At 38.6% G+C, this 18,535-nt stretch overlaps 1 protein-coding gene across 1 annotated transcript in view; it reads left to right on the forward strand.

The window, feature by feature from the left end:
• ass1 (argininosuccinate synthase 1) overlaps positions 1-16,875 on the forward strand; it is a 227,648-nt gene extending 210,773 nt beyond the window's left edge. The window contains exons 13-15 of the mRNA XM_057818992.1: positions 4,861-5,017; positions 13,263-13,328; positions 15,922-16,875. Of these exons, the coding sequence (XP_057674975.1) occupies positions 4,861-5,017; positions 13,263-13,328; positions 15,922-15,970 (272 nt within the window). The 3' untranslated portion in view covers positions 15,971-16,875. The remainder of the gene's footprint in view (positions 1-4,860; positions 5,018-13,262; positions 13,329-15,921) is intronic.
• The last annotated feature ends 1,660 nt before the right edge of the window (positions 16,876-18,535 follow it).

Genomic DNA, 18,535 nt, shown 5'->3' on the forward strand with positions numbered 1-18,535 from the left:
TGGTAATTTTATGCAGAAATGCAAGAAATTCCAAAAGGTTCAGATACTTTTTCATAGCACTGTACATGTTGTCAAGATGGAAATACAGCCACAATTTTGACTTCGTGTGAGACAAAGATACCAATATTGTAGCATCCTAAATATTGATGCTAAACCAGTGTTTTTAGCTTTAAAAAAACACATCATACATGGCTCCTAAGAGCCTGTTCAGAATGGGCCACATTATTGACACACCTGACAGGTTGCTGTGGCAACGTAGGCACCATCCAGCATAGAGTGACTTCATGTTGGTTCAACCCGTCTTGCAAAAATCTGATTTTTGTGCTTTGTGACTGTTCAGATTACAAAAGAGCCATTCAGTTTCAATCTGGATGGGCTAAAAATCAGAACTTGACTGCCAGTCTAAACAGGGCCTAAGAGACGTAGCTAACTCCAAAACAACCGAAGGAGCTAACACATTAATAAGTGTTTTTCATAGTACGGCAACAATATGTAACCTGAATTGTCTGCAGTGTCTTTGTTTCAATAATAATAAACCCTAACAACTTTACCTATTAGTATAAAATTGATTGGAATATTATGTAAAAACATGAGTATAAGTGGTGGACCCAGCCAAACAATGCAAAAAAATGTGTGACTCATTGTCTGGAATGAGGCTGCAACAAACGAATATTTTTATAATCGATTAATCTGTCGATTGATTGATTAAATGATTAATCGATTAATCGGGTAAATGTCACTTTTTTCAATTACCTTTACAATTTACCTTGAAGTTGTTTTAGGCATGTTGTAAGTAACAATGAAGACAAAATGGATGAACACTTCCTTCAAAAATATTATTTTATTACAGCTTCCTGATTTAACTTGTATTCTACAACAGTACTTTTCAAGTACATAAAACTTTTAGTTTTTAGTAAAGGTTCTGAATATAAAAGATGAAAAGAATTTCTCAGTTCACAAATCAGACAAAAGTCCTGTTCATTCAAATAAAAAATTGCTGCTGATTGACATTTATTTTGTAGGCATAGTGCTGATAAATTGTGTTAATGACTCATTTATTTACTTTAAACAAACTAAACAACATAATCGAATAAGAAGGAGGCAGACTGTAAAGAATACGTTTTCTTTATCAAACAGTTGTTCATAAATACAATCCAATTTCAAAGCACACCCTCTTGTATGACAATTTACAGTTTGAATGTGAGTTTGTGTTCAAAGGAGACTTAACGGGCATTCACCGAACCCTTCGGAATTTCATAATAAAGCCATTTTTTTACAAATTCAAAACCTAGCAAGCTAACATCTATGTAAATTCCTGTTTAAATTTCTTCCAGATTTCTAATTTACTCCAATATTTTTTCCTTTTGCTGTTGATTTTCACATTGGTAAATGAAATTACTCATTTCATTTCACAATGTTCCTTTTTTTGTTTTCATGTCTACATAAATGGCGTAAAATGACACCACTTAAAAAATAAATAAATAAATAATCTACGCAGTCATGCTGTCTGTAGGTCTGTTATAATTCCTTATACCAAGTGCCAGTCAACCTTCCACTGAGCAAACCAATTTCTCCTCCCATTGGATCAGTGGTTCTTAACCTTGCTAAAGGTACCGAACCCCACGAGTTTCACAGCTGCATCCACCGAACCCTTCGGAATTTCATAATAAAGTATTTTTTTTACAAATTCAAAACCTAGCAAGCTAAAATCTAAGTGAAATCCTGTTCAAATTTCTTCCAGATTTCAAATTTACTACAATTTTTTTTCTTTTGCTGTTAATTTTCACGTCAGTAAATGAAATTAAACTCATTTGAATTTACACTGTTCCTTTTTTGTTTTCATGTCTACATTGTCATTTTATTGTCGCATTCTTGCATGACATGCTATTTTCATGGTCTAAAATTACGCAAATCTATTTTTTAAATTATCTACGCAGTTCACGCTGTCTGTAGGTCTTTTGTACTTTTTCATTCCAAGTGCCAGTCAATCTTCCACTGAGCAAACCGATTTCTCCTTCCATGAGCTAGAGCAGGGGTGGGTAAACCGGTCCTCGAGGGCCGCAGTGGGTCCAGGTCTTTGTTCCAACTGATTCAGCACAGACAGTTGAACCAACGAGGTTTCAGTGGAAACAAGAAGCACCTAACTGCAATCAACTGATTGCACTTGTAAGAAACCAGATTGGTGAAAGGTGATGGGTGTGAACAAAAACCCGTACCCACTGCGGCCCTTTGTGGAATAGTTTGCCCACCCCTGAGCTAGAGGGATAGCATTTGAATAGAATGGAATAAAGCCGGTAAATTGAGGGCAAACCAGTCTAAAACGGCAGTTTTTTTAGATTTCGTCAGCGTACCAAATAGGCTCTGCGTTTCTTAACCTTCACCGAACCCCTGTCCTTTACTCACCGAACCCTAGTTAAGAACCACTGCATTAGATAGAGGGCAAGCATTTGAAAGAAATTGAATAAACCCTGTAAATTGAGGGCAAACTAGTCTAAAACCAGGTCTAAAATGCCACTTTGCCTAGATTTAGTCAGCGTACAAAACAAGGTTCTTCGTTTAACCTTCACCAAACCCTTGAGGCTTCCTCACCGAAACCCTGGGGTTCAATCGAATCCCAGTTATGAACCACTCCTCTAAGCTGTTATATGAATGGGTTTATGTGTGTGGTTTCTTTCTAAAAAGAAATAAATAAAGGGCAAGCTAGTCCAAAACCAGGTCTAAAACGCCACTTTGCCCAGATTTAGTCAGCGTACAAACCAAGGCTCTGCGTTTCTTAACCTTCACCAAAACTTTGAGGCTTACTCACCGAAACCCTGGGGTTCGATCGAACCCCCGTTAAGAACCACTACTCTAAGCTGTTATATGAATGGGTTTATGTGTGTGGTTTCTTTTTAAAAATGATCTTTACTAACTTTACTATCTAGCAAAAACTCAAGTGTAAATTTGATTCTCCAAAACACAATGCAAACGGACACTTAAAACACTGATTAGCATAATCGCTAACTAGTAACTTCTCTTTAAAAAAGAATACAAACAATACAGTTGGCTTCATTTACTCACCTCTGATGGAGGCACACTGGATCTAACAACACAAAAGACAATATAATTCGTGACACTTCGTAATACACTATTATTGATTCAGCAACCCAACCTGAGTGTAGCAGTGAACTCTCTCTTTCTCTCTCTCTTGGTCTAATCACTGGAGCGCGCAGCCTCACATTACACACAAAGAAGGACCCAAACGGGACTGCTCAAACCTGCCTACGAAAATCGATTGTCAAATTCGTTGGCTAATTTATATTAACCGATTTTAATTGTTTAATTGTTTCAGCCGAAGTCTGGAATATACGGTAGTTGCAATTCAGTGCAATACCATGTCAGAACTAAAGGTTTACTGGAAGATATGTGGTGTACTTTGTATATAATAGGAGTGTGACAACTAATTGAGCTGGATCAATATATTGATTTGTTAAGCAGAATCTAATTGAAAGCGGTCAAAACCCAAAACATGTTTTAGATATGTCGTTTTTAAAGATGTGATGCCGATTGATCGGGTCCGATCACGTCATTTTCAAAGTATCAGAATCGACAAAAAAATATCAGACATGCCTTTTTTTAATATATATAGTTTTTTTAATTAAGTCGTTTTCTAATTGTATTTAACGTTACAGACAAAATATCTTACACTCATCCAGAGTCTTTAGTTTTGGCTTAAAGTAGGGCTATCAAATTTATCGCGTTAATGGCGGTACTTAATTTTTTTAAAAATTAATCACATTAAAATATTTAACGCATGCGCTGCACGACCCGCTCACGCATTATCGCGTTCAATCTATAATGGCGCTGTTTTACCTATATATAGAGCTAAAAGGCAGTGTAAAATGAGTAGAGTGAATTTTGGCAGTCTTTGGAGCCTTTTTTCAGTTGGCTAAAGCCTTAAAATCTCTATCTTAACAATTAGAAATATTGTGGTAAGCAATGTGGGGAAGAAAGGTAGTAGTTGATCTTTTTCTTAACACCCTATGTTATTTCCCAACGCAGAGAAGATATATCAATTGGTGCCACTACGCACAGTCATGGTTGCACTTCCCATCATGCATTAGGGCAGAACAGTTAAATGGCTACAGTATCATTTACTGAAAGCTCAACAAATACACTAGATGGCAATATTTAGTCACAATATACAAGGTCACATTTATCCTTTAAGAATTACAAGTCTTTCTATCCGTGGATCCCTCTCACAGAAAGAATGTTAATAATGTAAATGTTGAATGTATATATTCGTCCGAGTTTTATTCATTTTTTTCTTAATGCATTGCCAAAATGTATATGATCGGGAAAAATGATCGGGAATCACTGGAATTAAATCGGGAGCAAAAAAAGCAATCGGATCGGGAAATATCGGGATCGGCAGATACTCAAACTAAAACGATCGGGATCGGATCGGGAGCAAAAAAACATGATCGGAACAACCCTAGTCGTTTTGTTAAAAAGAATCATTTTCATTCAGGTATTTGAAATGTTTCAGCAGGGAAAATTGTCAAAAACATCCAAATCATTTAGTTATTTTTAGTGCTTCAGGTGAATTGAACTGATTCTGTTCCCCTAGAATTGAATCGCATTGAAGTGAATTGTGGCAGACCTTGCAATATCGGCGAAAATTGTATTGTTGTTCAAAGAATTGATATTGTATGTCATGAAATTGGTGATTTGCACACCTAGTAATTAACTCATTCACTGCCTTTTACAGTGATAGAAGACTAATTGGATTGGACGTTTGTCACCGTCAATGGCACTGAGAAATCATACATCGCTGCCTGTGTTATATGTAACTGTTCACCGTGTGTTGTTTCCTCTCAGGCTTCTGGTACAGTCCAGAGTTTGACTTTGTGCGCCACTGCATAGTCAAGTCCCAGGAGAACATTGAAGGCATAGTCCAGCTGTCAATTTTCAAGGGCCAAGTCTACATCCTGGGACGAGAGTCGCCCAAGTCCCTGTACAACCAGGAGCTGGTCAGGTAGGTGGAGAAAATGATGAGCCCGTGAGTGTTTCATTGGCATACAAACACACTCGAGTTTTCCTAGGTTGTGCTCATACATTATATATATATTTTTTAATACCGTACGATGTGAATAAGATGCTTCCCTGCTGCCATCGCACACGTTCGCCTGTCGTCGGGTCAGCTCGCCTAAGCACTCGCGCCACCTCCGTCGACACGCTACACGCACAAAGACATCAGAGGAGCTTCAAGCTCAGTTCCTGCGGGGCTGCCCCCTACCCCTTAACCCCCCTCCTCAACGCACCCCCGTGACCTCTCTGTGGCGCTAACAGTGGGTTTGTTCAGGACGTTGACCCCCGATGCCCCGTGGGCAGGCTCAGCACTGACCAAAGTGAAAACCCCTCCATATGCCTCTCCATCCCCACTTGAGTCAAGGACACCACTTGTACCCTAGAGTCAAGCAGCTAATAGTGTGTTCAGCCAGAGAGGGAGCTGACGTTCAGCGGGCTTTTAAGAGGAAAGTAGCAAAAGTGTCATGCTTGTTAAGCAGGTCAGGAGGAGCGATGCCTCAAGTGTACAGACGTTTAGTTTCTCACACTGCTTTGGCAAGCAGACGCTCTATTTTGATCTGGACCACAGAAAAGAAGTCAAAGGGGAAAAAAGAAAAAATGAGGTCGCTTTTCAATCAAACAATCGGTGAGGTGTCCTCTTGGATGGGGGCACACTGTACAGTGGGTGTTAAACTTTTTCTTCAAGGATACAAGGGGGTGCTTTGACACCACTCTGAAAACAATCCATTAGTGTAGGAAAGCTAAGCTGAGCAATTGTGTGTGTATACAGTGTAACATACTTATATAAATCTATATATTATGTATGTTTATTAAGCTTTTCAGGAACATCGGTCATTACTAGAGTTGTCCTATATTATCATCAGGTAGCCGACAATATCGGCCGATAAAATCATTTTAAAATGATATTGAATAATATCAACATCGGTTTTGGGTCAATATACATGTTGCCCTCAAAGTAAATGTAGAAGCCTTCTGCCTTTGTACAACGGCTGGTCACAGCTTAGCACGGCAGTTATGCTTATTGACCTTTTTATGTCGACAAACTAAGATGCTTGGGATTTGTTATGTGAGCAGACAACTGGCATTCATGGTGCAAAAATTAAATGAACAATAAATGATTGAAAAATAATGAATTACAGTGATACCTCATTTTTCGCGGTTAATGGGAACCAGAACTCGCTACGATAAGTGAAAAACCGTGAAGTAGTACCCCCCCACCCAAAAAAAAGAAAGAGATTCAATGAGATTTAGCATTGGAATATGTGGTACCTCAACATACGATCGCTTCGACACCGATCTTTTCGACATCCAACTTTGACTCGCCATTTGTTTCTACATCCGACGACATGCTCTAAATACGATGAATCTATGACAGCACCTCAGTTTCTCTGTTTTCCCGCAAGATGAACGCATGGCAGATTTTCTTATGCGAGAAATCAACATGGTTCTAACAGTGTAAGTGCAGGTGGTGAAAAAAAAAAGGAAAAAAGGTGATGCTTACTGTTTACCATTGACATGAAGATAGATATGTTGAAAAATATGAGCATGGTTTGCGCATCCGTGATAAGGCTCGCTCAACAATAGACGTAGACGGTCTATGACGGTCCTCCTCCGTTCGCCTGTTTTTATAAGTTATAGTGTCCCCCACAGCAAGTAAACAAGGTGAAAGTGAAACTAAAAAGGCTCACTATCAAGTCAGCCACGTGATGCGTTCAGGAACACCACGCAAACACATTCGCCACATTAGAACCCGGTTTGTTACATTATTACAGGTATTATTATTATTATTATTATTACTATTATTATATTATGATTCCAATTTTTATTCATAATGTATTTGTTTTGCTCTTTGTAATTGATATTTGCAATTGTAACATCAATATTTATGGAGAATTCAGTGTAGGTTTTCGGGCTGGGGAACGAATTAATGGAATTATAGTGTATTCTTATGGGAAAATCCTGCTCAACATACGACCATTTCGACTTACAACTGGAACGAATTAACTTTGTATGTAGAGGTACCACTGTATAAGACATGTTTATTCCCTTTTTCCCCAAAGTATAATAAAAAAAATTTTTAAAAATCCATTTGTATCCTTTCCTTATCCCACTCCTACAGCAGTTGTTTGCTTTTCAATCTGTCTTTAGTTTGTTTTTCACTCCTATAGCTGCTCCATATCGAAAAGGAAATACCAGGATGCTCACGGAGGGCAGGGAAGATTGAAAAGAGAGCGGGGCCACTGCGTTCACGTGCGCAGGCATGCACAGCGCCTTCTCTGTTTTATCCAAATTATTTATTTATTTAACATCCATACATCAATTTAGTGTAAATATATGGATATATATTAGGGTTGTCAAACGATTAGAAATTTTAATCGAGTTGTTCACAACTTAAAAATTAATTAATCGTAATTAACTGCAACTCAAACCATCTCTAAAATATGCCATATTTTTCTGTAAATTATTGTTGGAATGGAAAGATAAGACACAAGATGGATATATACATTCAACATACTGTACATAAGTAATGTATTTGTTTATGCGGCAATGAATCCACAAGATGGCATTAACATTATTAACATTCTTTCTGTTAAAGGGATCCACGGATAGAAAGACTTGTAGTTCTTTAAAGATAAATGTGAGTACAAGTTATAGTAATTTTATATTAAAACCCTTCTTAATAAAATTTGTAAAATTTTCAATTAAAAAAATAAACTAATAGCTCACCATTGTTGACGTCGCCGAGCGGGACGTCACGTGGGCTGCCGGCTGTTCTTCCACAGTGTCTTTAACTACGTAAGGTAGTGATTGAAATACACCACAAGGTGTCCATGGCGAGTTTTTAATTGAATAGAGATCCAGCCAACGAGTGCGATTTGCCCCTCGACTGATGCCGTAGTTTCCTGGGTGTCCATTGTACCTTACGTTCGTTTGAGTGTTGACTTCACAACGTAAGAGACCTCTGATAGTTTTTATATTGTGACTAAATATTGCCATCTAGTCTATTTGTTGAGCTAAACGAATTGTTTGAATAGAGTTTGACCAAAGTCTGAGTAGGTTTTCTGTGTATTTTGCATAGCTATTTTGATTGGGAATGCCAGTTCTCTTTGCATTGAGCGCTTTTCTTTTTGAACATTTTTTTTTTTTTGGAGCGATAGGAATAATATCTTTGTTGCGCTTTCACTAAATTATACTGTAGCGACTTAACTGTTCCGCCCAAATGCATGATGGGAAGTTGGGCAACCGTGACTGTCAGTGGTGGCTGCAAATGGTATATGTTCTGCGTTGTGTTCAATGAAGCGTGTCAAGAAAAAGATAAGCGCTAGACATTCTTCCCCACAATCGCTTGCCACAATAGTTGTTTGTTGTGAAAAAGTTGCCAAAGCTCATGCCATTAAACGCCGCGGTCCAATGAACGCCTGTGTCCACTCGCATTTCTCTGCCTCTTAGCCCTCAATGTGCAAAAAAATGGCGTCATTGTAATCTGTTTGAGATTGTAATCTGTTTGAGGCAATGCATGAGGGGGTCGTTCCGCGCATGCGTTAAATGCGTCAAATATTTTAACATGATCCATTTAAAAAAATTAATTACCGCCCGTTAACGCAATAAATTTGAAAGCACTAATATTTATTTAAACAAAAGTTAGCGAGAGAGAAGTCGGCGTGACTCGACCGTAAATAATCACACATATGTCGCTCCAGAGTATAAGACGCACCACCCTCTGCCAAACTATGAAAAAACTGTGAGTTGTAGAAGATATATTTAAAACTAGGGTTGTTCCGATCATGTTTTTTTGCTCCCGATCCGATCCCGATCGTTTTAGTTTGAGTATCTGCCGATCCCGATATTTCCCGATCGGATTGCTTTTTTTTGCTCCCGATTCAATTCTATTCATTCCTGATAATTTTTCCCGATCATATACATTTTGGCAATGCATTAAGAAAAAAATCAATAACACTCTGACGAATATATACATTCAACATACAGTACATACGTACTGTATTTGTTTATTATGACAAAAAATCCTCAAGATGGCATTTACATTATTAACATTCTTTCTGTGAGAGGGATCCACGGATATAAAGTCTTGTAACTTTGTATATTGTGACTAAATATTGCCATCTAGTGTATTTGTTGAGCTTTCAGTAAATGATACTGTAGCCATGCCCAACTGCATGATGGGAAGTGGAACCATGACTGTGCGTAGTGCTCACAATTGATATATCTTCTCTGGGTTGGGAAATAACATAAGGGGTTAAGAAAAAGATCAATTGCTACCTTGCTTCCCCACATTGCTTCCCATGATATTTCAAATCGTAGGGAGAGGGATTGTAAGGCTTTAGCCAATTAAAAAAAAAAAAGGCTCCAAAGGCTGCCAAAATTCACTCTACTCATTTTACGCTGCCTTTTATCTCTCTATATAGGTAAAACAGCGTCATTACAGAGTAAGCGCGAGAATGCGTGAGTGGGTCGTGCAGCGCATGCATTAATTGCGTTAAATATTTCAACATGATACATTTTTTAAAAAATTCATTACCGCCGTTATCGGGATAAATTTGATAACCCTACCTTAAGACTCTGGATGAGTGTAACATGTTACGTCTGTAACGGTAAATACAATTAGAAAACAATAAAAAAAAAAAAAATATATATATATATATATATATATATATATATATATATTAAAAAAAGGCATGGCCGATATTTTTTTGCCGATTCCGATACTTTGAAAATGACGTGATCGGGACATCTCTATTTAAAACGTATTTTCAAGCATTTTTTTGGTTTGTATTTTTAGTACATATACTTAAAAACAATGTTTTACCATATTGTATGTTATTTATTTAAAATGTGAAGGGTGGGACATAAAATTTCCACATTTCTAATGACCCTTTTGCATTAATACTTGAATCTCAACAACTAATTTTTGATAGAGCACATTAGCTACCTTGTTGTGACTGAGGTGTTATGTTCCATCATCACAAAGTCCTCAGGCCTCAGTGACAAATGGGCCCAGCGGTTCCCCACAAAAAGAGTTCGCTACAAACGACAAAGGCAGCTTGTGAAACGCAGTGATTCATTGCCTGCTTTAGTCCACCAGGCAATAAAAATTCACATGTAAAGTCATGACACACAACCCACTTTCTTTGATCTCATTCATTCTTTTCACAAAACATACTTTCAGCACATGCAGTAACTATGTCTGTTTGAGAATGATATACCTTGAAGGAAGAGTCGCACACATTTGTTGTTTCATGACAGCAACACACGCGCAAATCCCCCGCCGGCATCTCGCCGTCTCTCCGTGGGCAACAGTAAACGGCATCATTAACACAGTGGTAACACAACCCGTCACTGCACCCATCTGAGAGGGAAATGTCACCCTCCTCGTCTGTCTACCGACTCGCCTCTCAATTAGACCGCAGGGTTTCTGCAACCAACACACACGCACATACGCCGCTATATCCTCCAAAGCCACTCACTCATAATGGCGCTCAGGTGCGAGGCAGGGAGCCTTGTATTGAGAGTTGATGATTTAGTTGTCAGAGTTTCTTTTTTTATCGTGTTTATCCTATCATTTGTTGGCAATTTCCTCTTTGGCTAAGTGCTAGCGAAGAATGAGCGGCAGGCGAAAACACTGGGCGGCCAAGAGAGGACTCGGGCCAGGCAGCATATTAAGCACGGCAGGTAGAAAACTGCCGTAATTACACGCCACGCCGTTGAACGCCTTTGTGCTCCGTGCACTCATGTGGGAAGGCGATAACAGAGCAAGGCATTGATTTAGCGCCTTTTTTCCAGGCTCGCATATGAACCCAAGACGCACATAGAATCAGGTGTTCTCAAACTTTCTGGATTTTGGGACTTCTAAACCTGAAATCCTAGAGTGGGTTAACTCTAATGTTGTCGTTTGTACAAGTGGAGAAATCAATGGGGAAAAGAAATCTTTGATAAAATAAAAAGTTTTGCAATATTGTTGATAAACAAAGTCCAAACATACTATAAAACACCTGACTATGAGCCGCACAACTCCAAATTTGACAAAACTTTAAAAAAAAATTTTTTTTTAAATCCATATATAAGCCACACCTGACTAGACCTGCAACTAACGATTATTTTTATAATCCATTTTTTTCCAATTACCGTAATTTTCGGACTATAAGGCGCACCTGACTATAAGCCGCTACCCACCAAATTTGCCTTGAAAACGGCATTTGTTCATACAGTGGGGCAAATAAGTATTTAGTCAACCACCAGTTGTGCAAGTTCTCCTACTTGAAATATTAAAGAGGCCTGTAATTGTCAACATTGGTAAACCTCAACCATGAGAAACAGAATGTGGAAAAAAAACTGAAAATTAACACAGTTTGATTTTTAAAGAATTTATTTCCAAATTAGAGTGGAAAATAAGTATTTGGTCACCTACAAACAAGATTTCTGGCTGTGAAAGAGATCTAACTTCTTCTAACGAGGTCTAACGATGCTCCACTCGTTACATGTATTAATGGCACCTGTTTTGACTCATTATCGGCATAAAAGACACCATACAAGACCACTGATAATCTCCCTCGATCTGGGGCTCCTTGCAAGATCTCACCCCACGGCGTCAAAATGATAACAATAACGGTGAGCAAAAATCCCAGAACCACACGGGGGGACCTAGTGAATGACCTACAGAGAGCTGGGACCACAGTAACAAAGGCTACTATCAGTAACACAATGCGCCGCCAGGGACTCAAATCCTGCACTGCCAGACGTGTCCCCCTGCTGAAGCCAGTACACGTCCAGGCCCGTCTGTGGTTCGCTAGAGAGCATTTGGATGATCCAGAAGAGGACTGGGAGAATGTGTTATGGTCAGATGAAACCAAAATAGAATTTTTGGGGAGAAACACAGGTTCTCGTGTTTGGAGGAGAAAGAATACTGAATTGCATCCGAAGAACACCATACCCATTGTGAAGCATGGCGGTGGAAACATCATGCTTTGGGGCTGTTTTTCTGCAAAGGGACCAAGGCGACTGATCTGTGTAAAGGAAAGAATGAATGGGGCCATGTATCGACAGATTTTGAGGGAAAATCTCCTTCCATCAGCAAGGGCATTGAAGATGAGACGTGGCTGGGTCTTTCAGCATGACAATGATCCCAAACACACAGCCAGGGCAACAAAGGAGTGGCTTCGTAAGAAGCATTTCAAGGTCCTGGAGTGGCCTCGCCTGTCTATAGATCTCAACCCCATAGAAAATCTGTGGAGGGAGTTGAAAGTCCATGTTGCACAACAACAGCCCTAAAACATCACTGCTCTAGAGGAGATCTGCATGGAGGAATGGGCCAAAATACCAGCAACAGTGTGTGAAAAGCTTGTGCAGAGTTGCAGAAAACGTTTGGCCTCCGTTATTGCCAACAAAGGGTACATAACAAAGTACTGAGATGAACTTTTGGTATTGACCAAATACTTATTTTTCACCATGATTTGCAAAAAAAATCTTTAAAAATCAAACAATGTGATTTTCTGGGTTTTTTTTCCACATTCTGTCTCTCATGGTTGAGGTTTATCCATGTTGACGATTACAGGCCTCTGTAATATTTTCAAGTGGGGGAACTTGCACAATTAGTGGTTGACTAAATACTTATTTGCCCCACTGGATCTTTTCTATGTGTTGGATTTTATCAAGTAAATTTCCCCCCAAAATGCGACTTATACTCCGGTGCGACTTATAGTCCGAAAAATATGGTACTAAATATTATAAATTTTTAAATCAATGGCAATATTTTATGTGTTTCTAATAAGATATTTTAGTAAAGGAGAGCAATTGTGGCTGACAAAATAGCTTTCTAGCATATGGTACTTTCTAAAAACATACATTAATGTTTCACAAATGCAAGGCCTAGCTGATTTGATTGAAAATTTGACTGAATGCGACACTGTATCATAAGAGCTTCATCTGCTCGACTTGATATGATGGGATTGATTTATCAAAATTCAGCACGTCTTGTTGTTGCCGGCTAATATTGACCCATTTGGCCAACCCCAAAGTGGAACAACGAGGGAGAAATCAATAGCCACGTAATTCCCATAGAACAGTTTATCAATGATCCAGTTATCCCAGCAGTTAATGAGGCTTCACCACTCGTCTGTTTATCACTCTGCTCACAAACATTTCACTTTGTGTGCTGTCATTGTCTTTCCTCTTTCTAGCATGGATGTACAGGGAGACTATGACCCGTGCGACGCCTCCGGATTTATCAGGATCAACGCCGTCAGGTGAGCAATTGCTCTGCTAAAAGGGGAAGACAAAACCTTAATCATGTGCATGCTAGCAGAAATCATTCTGCACAATAAATAAATTGAGAAAAAAAACATGTTTTTAAGTCTTGTGACGTCTTTGCCATTGATAGCAATGGAGGTCCAATCCATTATAAGCATCCTAGTTGAAATGGATTGGACTATTGCCGTCAAAAGGTGTTGTCAATGTCAATTTTTTGTTTACAGCTTTTATGTTTATAAATAACATGGTGCAGTTGCCTGTTGTTGTTTTCAAATATTATATTGATATAATATTGATGTAATGTAATCGTAATGTGATAAATGGTGGTGTTTCATGAATACCGAAAGCCCAGAAAGTACTGAAAGTACATAAGATAAATGATGCCACTATATTATACTGTATTGGCACTAGAGTTAGGCATCGTATGAATTTGAGCGATTCCGATTCCACTTTTCGATTCCGTTTCCAAACGATTCTGGATTCTGATTCTTTTAATTGGCAGATTAAAAATAAAATGGCATAGTTTATATTAATGTCTTCTCAATGAATTTTTAAATTTTATGAACTCTCAAATAACTTTGCTATACATTTCTCACAGTGCTATTTTTAACTTGTATATGGCAGAAAACACAGACAAGACTGAAAAGGCAGTTTCTGCTCTTGCACCCCTCTTTAAAATAAACTGTATTTTAAGCCAAAAGAAGTGTTGTGTTTGATAGAACAATATGTCTATATGCTGCCATAGCAGATTCTTGGCGTATTAAGTCCCCGAACTATTTTTAATTTGTCCATTTTACCCTGGAGACCCCCGTTTACAGACGTCGCGCAACCGCTTTTGTTTCAATCCAGCCATAAAAAGAAGAAATTATATTTATTATTCAAAATGTCTGTCATTTTTAACTTTGAATCATTAATTGATGTCTAATATCTAAGTTTTTGGATCGAAACAAAGTAAGTCTGCGATAATATCTTGTTAAAATCGTGGCGTCTTTAATTCTGCTCTCTCATGCTCTCACCTCCAGTTAGGGTTTCACTGTTTACATTGTTTTTTTTGTGTGTGTTTTTTTTAATGTTCAAAATTTTTCTTCTTCCAGAAAATTGAGATTTTAAGCTTTCCAATGATGAAAGCATATCGGACAATTTTGAAATTTGGACAAATCGGGGGTCTCAGAGTGGAATTTCAAGTCACCTGAGTGTTTTCCGTCATATGAATATCAGTCTTTGAACTTGAATATGATGAAGTTTCTCTCCAAAGCAGTGCACTATAAGAAAGATATTTATTTTTCAAAAGCTCACGAAGAAAACATTTATACATATTTATTCATTTATTTTTACTAATCTTGCAATTACATTTTTGTTGACAGTTATTTATTCACAAAAACATTTTGGAACACTTAAATGCTTTTATAAAAGTACAAATAAACACAGCATGTACTGTAAATTACTATAATAAATCACAAATAAACAAAGAGGTCAATGCTGACGGCATTAATTCCTGCAAAAAAATGGAATGTCAACTGATTCAGAACACTGTGACTCCTTTTCCAACAGGATTCAAAACAATTCTTTCTCTTTTTGTGGTATGTCTATATTGTTCCAAGAGTGAGCACCAGCAGAGTAGATTAAAAAAGGTCACGTATCACTGGAGTGGAGTATGTGAAAAAAACTTAATGATGCACGTTGATACGACGCTACGACGGAGTATAAGGGCCAAATAAATAAATTTCAAAAAAGGACTACGCGATTAAAGTCGTGCTATTGCTATGAGGAAAATTATTACGTAGGGTAATGTACCTTTGAGCTGCTACGCACTTTGTACCTTAGCTAGGAGCTAGGACGAAGCATTAGTATAAATTCCTCTACTGATCATAATTTGATGTATATGAACAAAATAATGCTTTTCTTATTTTCAAAACCGTTTCTAAAACACAAAATGCTTTCAATATTGTTGATTTTAACGGAGGCGGCAACATGCTGCGTAAAGTACCTAGCTGCTTATATAGCTACATTAGCCCGAAATAATAATACGACTTATTTTCCTACTATTAATTCACTATTTATTCTCCAACCATATTAACAGTAAAATTTGTTTGGCGCCTCAATTAAAGCAGAAGACAGACGTAATTTATTGTTTTACTTACCTGGTTCTGACTGGTTAGAGGACCGGCGCAGGATGTCAAACACGCGGCACTCAAAAGACTTGTATTCCATGAAACGGGAGGTGTTTAATCATTATTGGTTGTGCACCCACATTTGCATTATTTAGCTGTGTTGCACTGAGCTGAACGGTTATTTTTCTTTGTGAAGTTGAGCCAAACCTTTGAGAGCCGCCTCACAGTGTCACTGTTTGAAATAAAGCTGCAATGCACAAACACACACCTCATGTGGCTTCTTCTTCGTGGTCTTCGGAAGCTATTTTTTCCGGTCGGCGGTCAAGTCATCAAAACTTCGAATCGAAACTTTTAAAAAATCGAACAGTTCCGGGAGAATCTCAGTGTTAATCTTGTATCCTATCGATGCTCGATGCCCAACACTAATTGGCACTCTGTTTGTTACAGTAGTAATAGCATTTTTTTCTCTGCTCGGCAGGCTGAAGGAACACCAGCGTCTTCAGGGTCTTCCCAGTGCCAAACAGTGAACCTACAAAGGAGCCACACTCCAATTTGAAGTAGAATCTCAATAAAAACTACAGTATATTTGCAATTTCTTCATTCCGTTCCAAAGCAATGTATTATGTTACCTGATCGTTCCCATTTTGAATAATGGAAAGAATTTGAAATAGAAGCTGAAATGAATGCTCAGTGAAAATTGAATCTGTTGTTTGTCGGCCGTATGTTTACGCATGTACGGTAATGCAGTGGTCCTCTACCGCCGAGACGGGGACCGGTATCTTTCCATAGTGCATATTCTACTGGTCTGCACAGAAATAATAAATAATTAATTAATAGGGATGGGAATTGATAAGATTTTTACGATTCCGATTCCATTATCGATATTGCTTAACGATTCGATTCTTTATCGATTCTCTAATCGATTCTAATTTGGACTAATAGACTGTATGAGGTTTTGGGTTCAATATGTTTTATGTTTCATTCACCTCGGGGTGTCGGTTAGAGCACAAGGAGCGGAGCGTGGAGTTGGTCTTTGGCACTTTTAATCCAATTTGGCAACAGGAACAACTATATACAGGCAATGACACTTGATATGAGAATCACTCAATGAGCAGATGAGACCATGCGTGGAAAGATGTTGATGTATTTGTATGTGTGTGGAAGAAGACTGGAATGTGTGGGTATATGTGTGGTTCTGAAAGGAAAAAAAATACATCATATTAGTGCTGATGCAATAAACAATGCAAATTGACTGTAAAGCAGTCAATGACATACATACATGACTCGCACTGTATAATGAACACAAAGGTGGGAGGCGAGAATGCGTGTGCACAACCCGGAAGCACACTGCATGCACGTGCGGTCATCTTTGCCATAAAAGTGGCGAAAACTAAGCACTTTACACTCATATGGATGTACAACATCATCTTAAGATGTTAAACTAACACATTCCCTCTTAACACAAATGTGCAACGCAAATATAATGTAAACAACGCTCTCCTCGACGCAGCGAGGATGAGCTGGAGCAACCAGACAACGTAACGGTAAAAACACGAAGCAGTCGCGCTGATAATGGCTCTAACTTATCATAAGAACTTTATGACATGAAGAGGAAATACATTCGTTCATGGACGCACACAGATTAACGCCTTAACGCTGCACTCTGCTCAAAATGTGCACCTTACGCCTATTCTCGGATCCAGAATATGCAGCGCGTGTGACGTACGACAATAACAGGAAGTAACTGACTGGTTGCTATGGGAACGACGCATACCCAATGAACCTTTCTAACACGAGTATTAAAATTGCTAATAAAATCGTTTGGGATTCATTTAGATGCATATATGTTATATTTTTCTTATAGCGTATTCGACGAGGAATACGGTAGACCCGTTAATAGACTTTTGGGGGGGAAAAATCCCCATTTCTTTAAGTAGTCTCATCAATAATGATATGGCCTGTGAAACTCAATGCATAATCACTCGGCGGCGACTATTTAGATTTTACTTGGTGAGTGGTCACTCTTTGAGTAATCGTGTAGTCTTAACTGCTGCTTCGACCGTGTGTAACACGCGTAAATTACGTGATGTAATTCGTGCTAGTTGGAATCGATAAGAGAATTGTTAGATAAACTGCCAAACGATTCCATGGAATTGAAACACACGGAACCGGTTCTCAAAAAGAACCAGTTCTCGATTCCCATCCCTATTAATTAACGACCACATTCTGGCCTATGCCTCTTGACACACTAATCTGCTCTATTGAATAGTCAGAGTAGAGATATGTGGACGTCGCCATCTAGTGGTGGCCGCCATTACTGGGGTGTTAACACACCTCAGTAGCAGCCCAGCGTCAGTCAATGGAAAAGGGGAATAACAAAACGGATGCATGACAGAAAGTCGACCCAGATCAATACTATTAACCCGAGGGTAACCAAGGTAGGCAGAGGGCCAATAAGACAACAAACTAAAACACTCAAATACCTGCACAAGGTAGAGGAATTCAAAACAAGAGCGGCCGACGACCAAAACCCAAGGCAGGGGTGAAATTAACAATTGCAATGCGACTCGAAAGTACAACGTGTCGAATGGCGTCCAACAAGTTAACCGACACCCTTTTCTTGGATCGCCTGGGTTTTTTAATACAGTCTTGATGAGCTCCAATTGGCTGTAGGTGCGACGTCAGGAACACTCCCACAACCGGCTCTGTAACAAAACACAATCTGACCAACCGAATGTGACAAACTATGTGCGCTTGCCCTCGATAATGACGTATCCTATTTGTTCCCAGAAATTATAAGCCCACACCCTAGCGAAAAATGACTGAAAAACAGACAAGGGTTTATAATTTGGCAGTTTAAAACTTTGTGTAGTTCAATCGCAATTCATGGTATTCTGTCTAACCTGGAAGTCCGTCAAAGATGACGCCGCCCAAGTTTCGCTCAGGAAACTTGTCTATACAAAGATAGATAACATGGAGTGTACTTCTACATAAAGTGTAAAGGAAGAAATTTATCAAACAACATCTAAACAATCTTTGGTGTTTCTGCCTTGTCTGATTGACATCATAGTTGCTACACCTTTTATAGATTT

Source organism: Corythoichthys intestinalis, chromosome 17 (genome assembly GCF_030265065.1).
Source record: "Corythoichthys intestinalis isolate RoL2023-P3 chromosome 17, ASM3026506v1, whole genome shotgun sequence".
NCBI lineage: Eukaryota > Metazoa > Chordata > Actinopteri > Syngnathiformes > Syngnathidae > Corythoichthys > Corythoichthys intestinalis.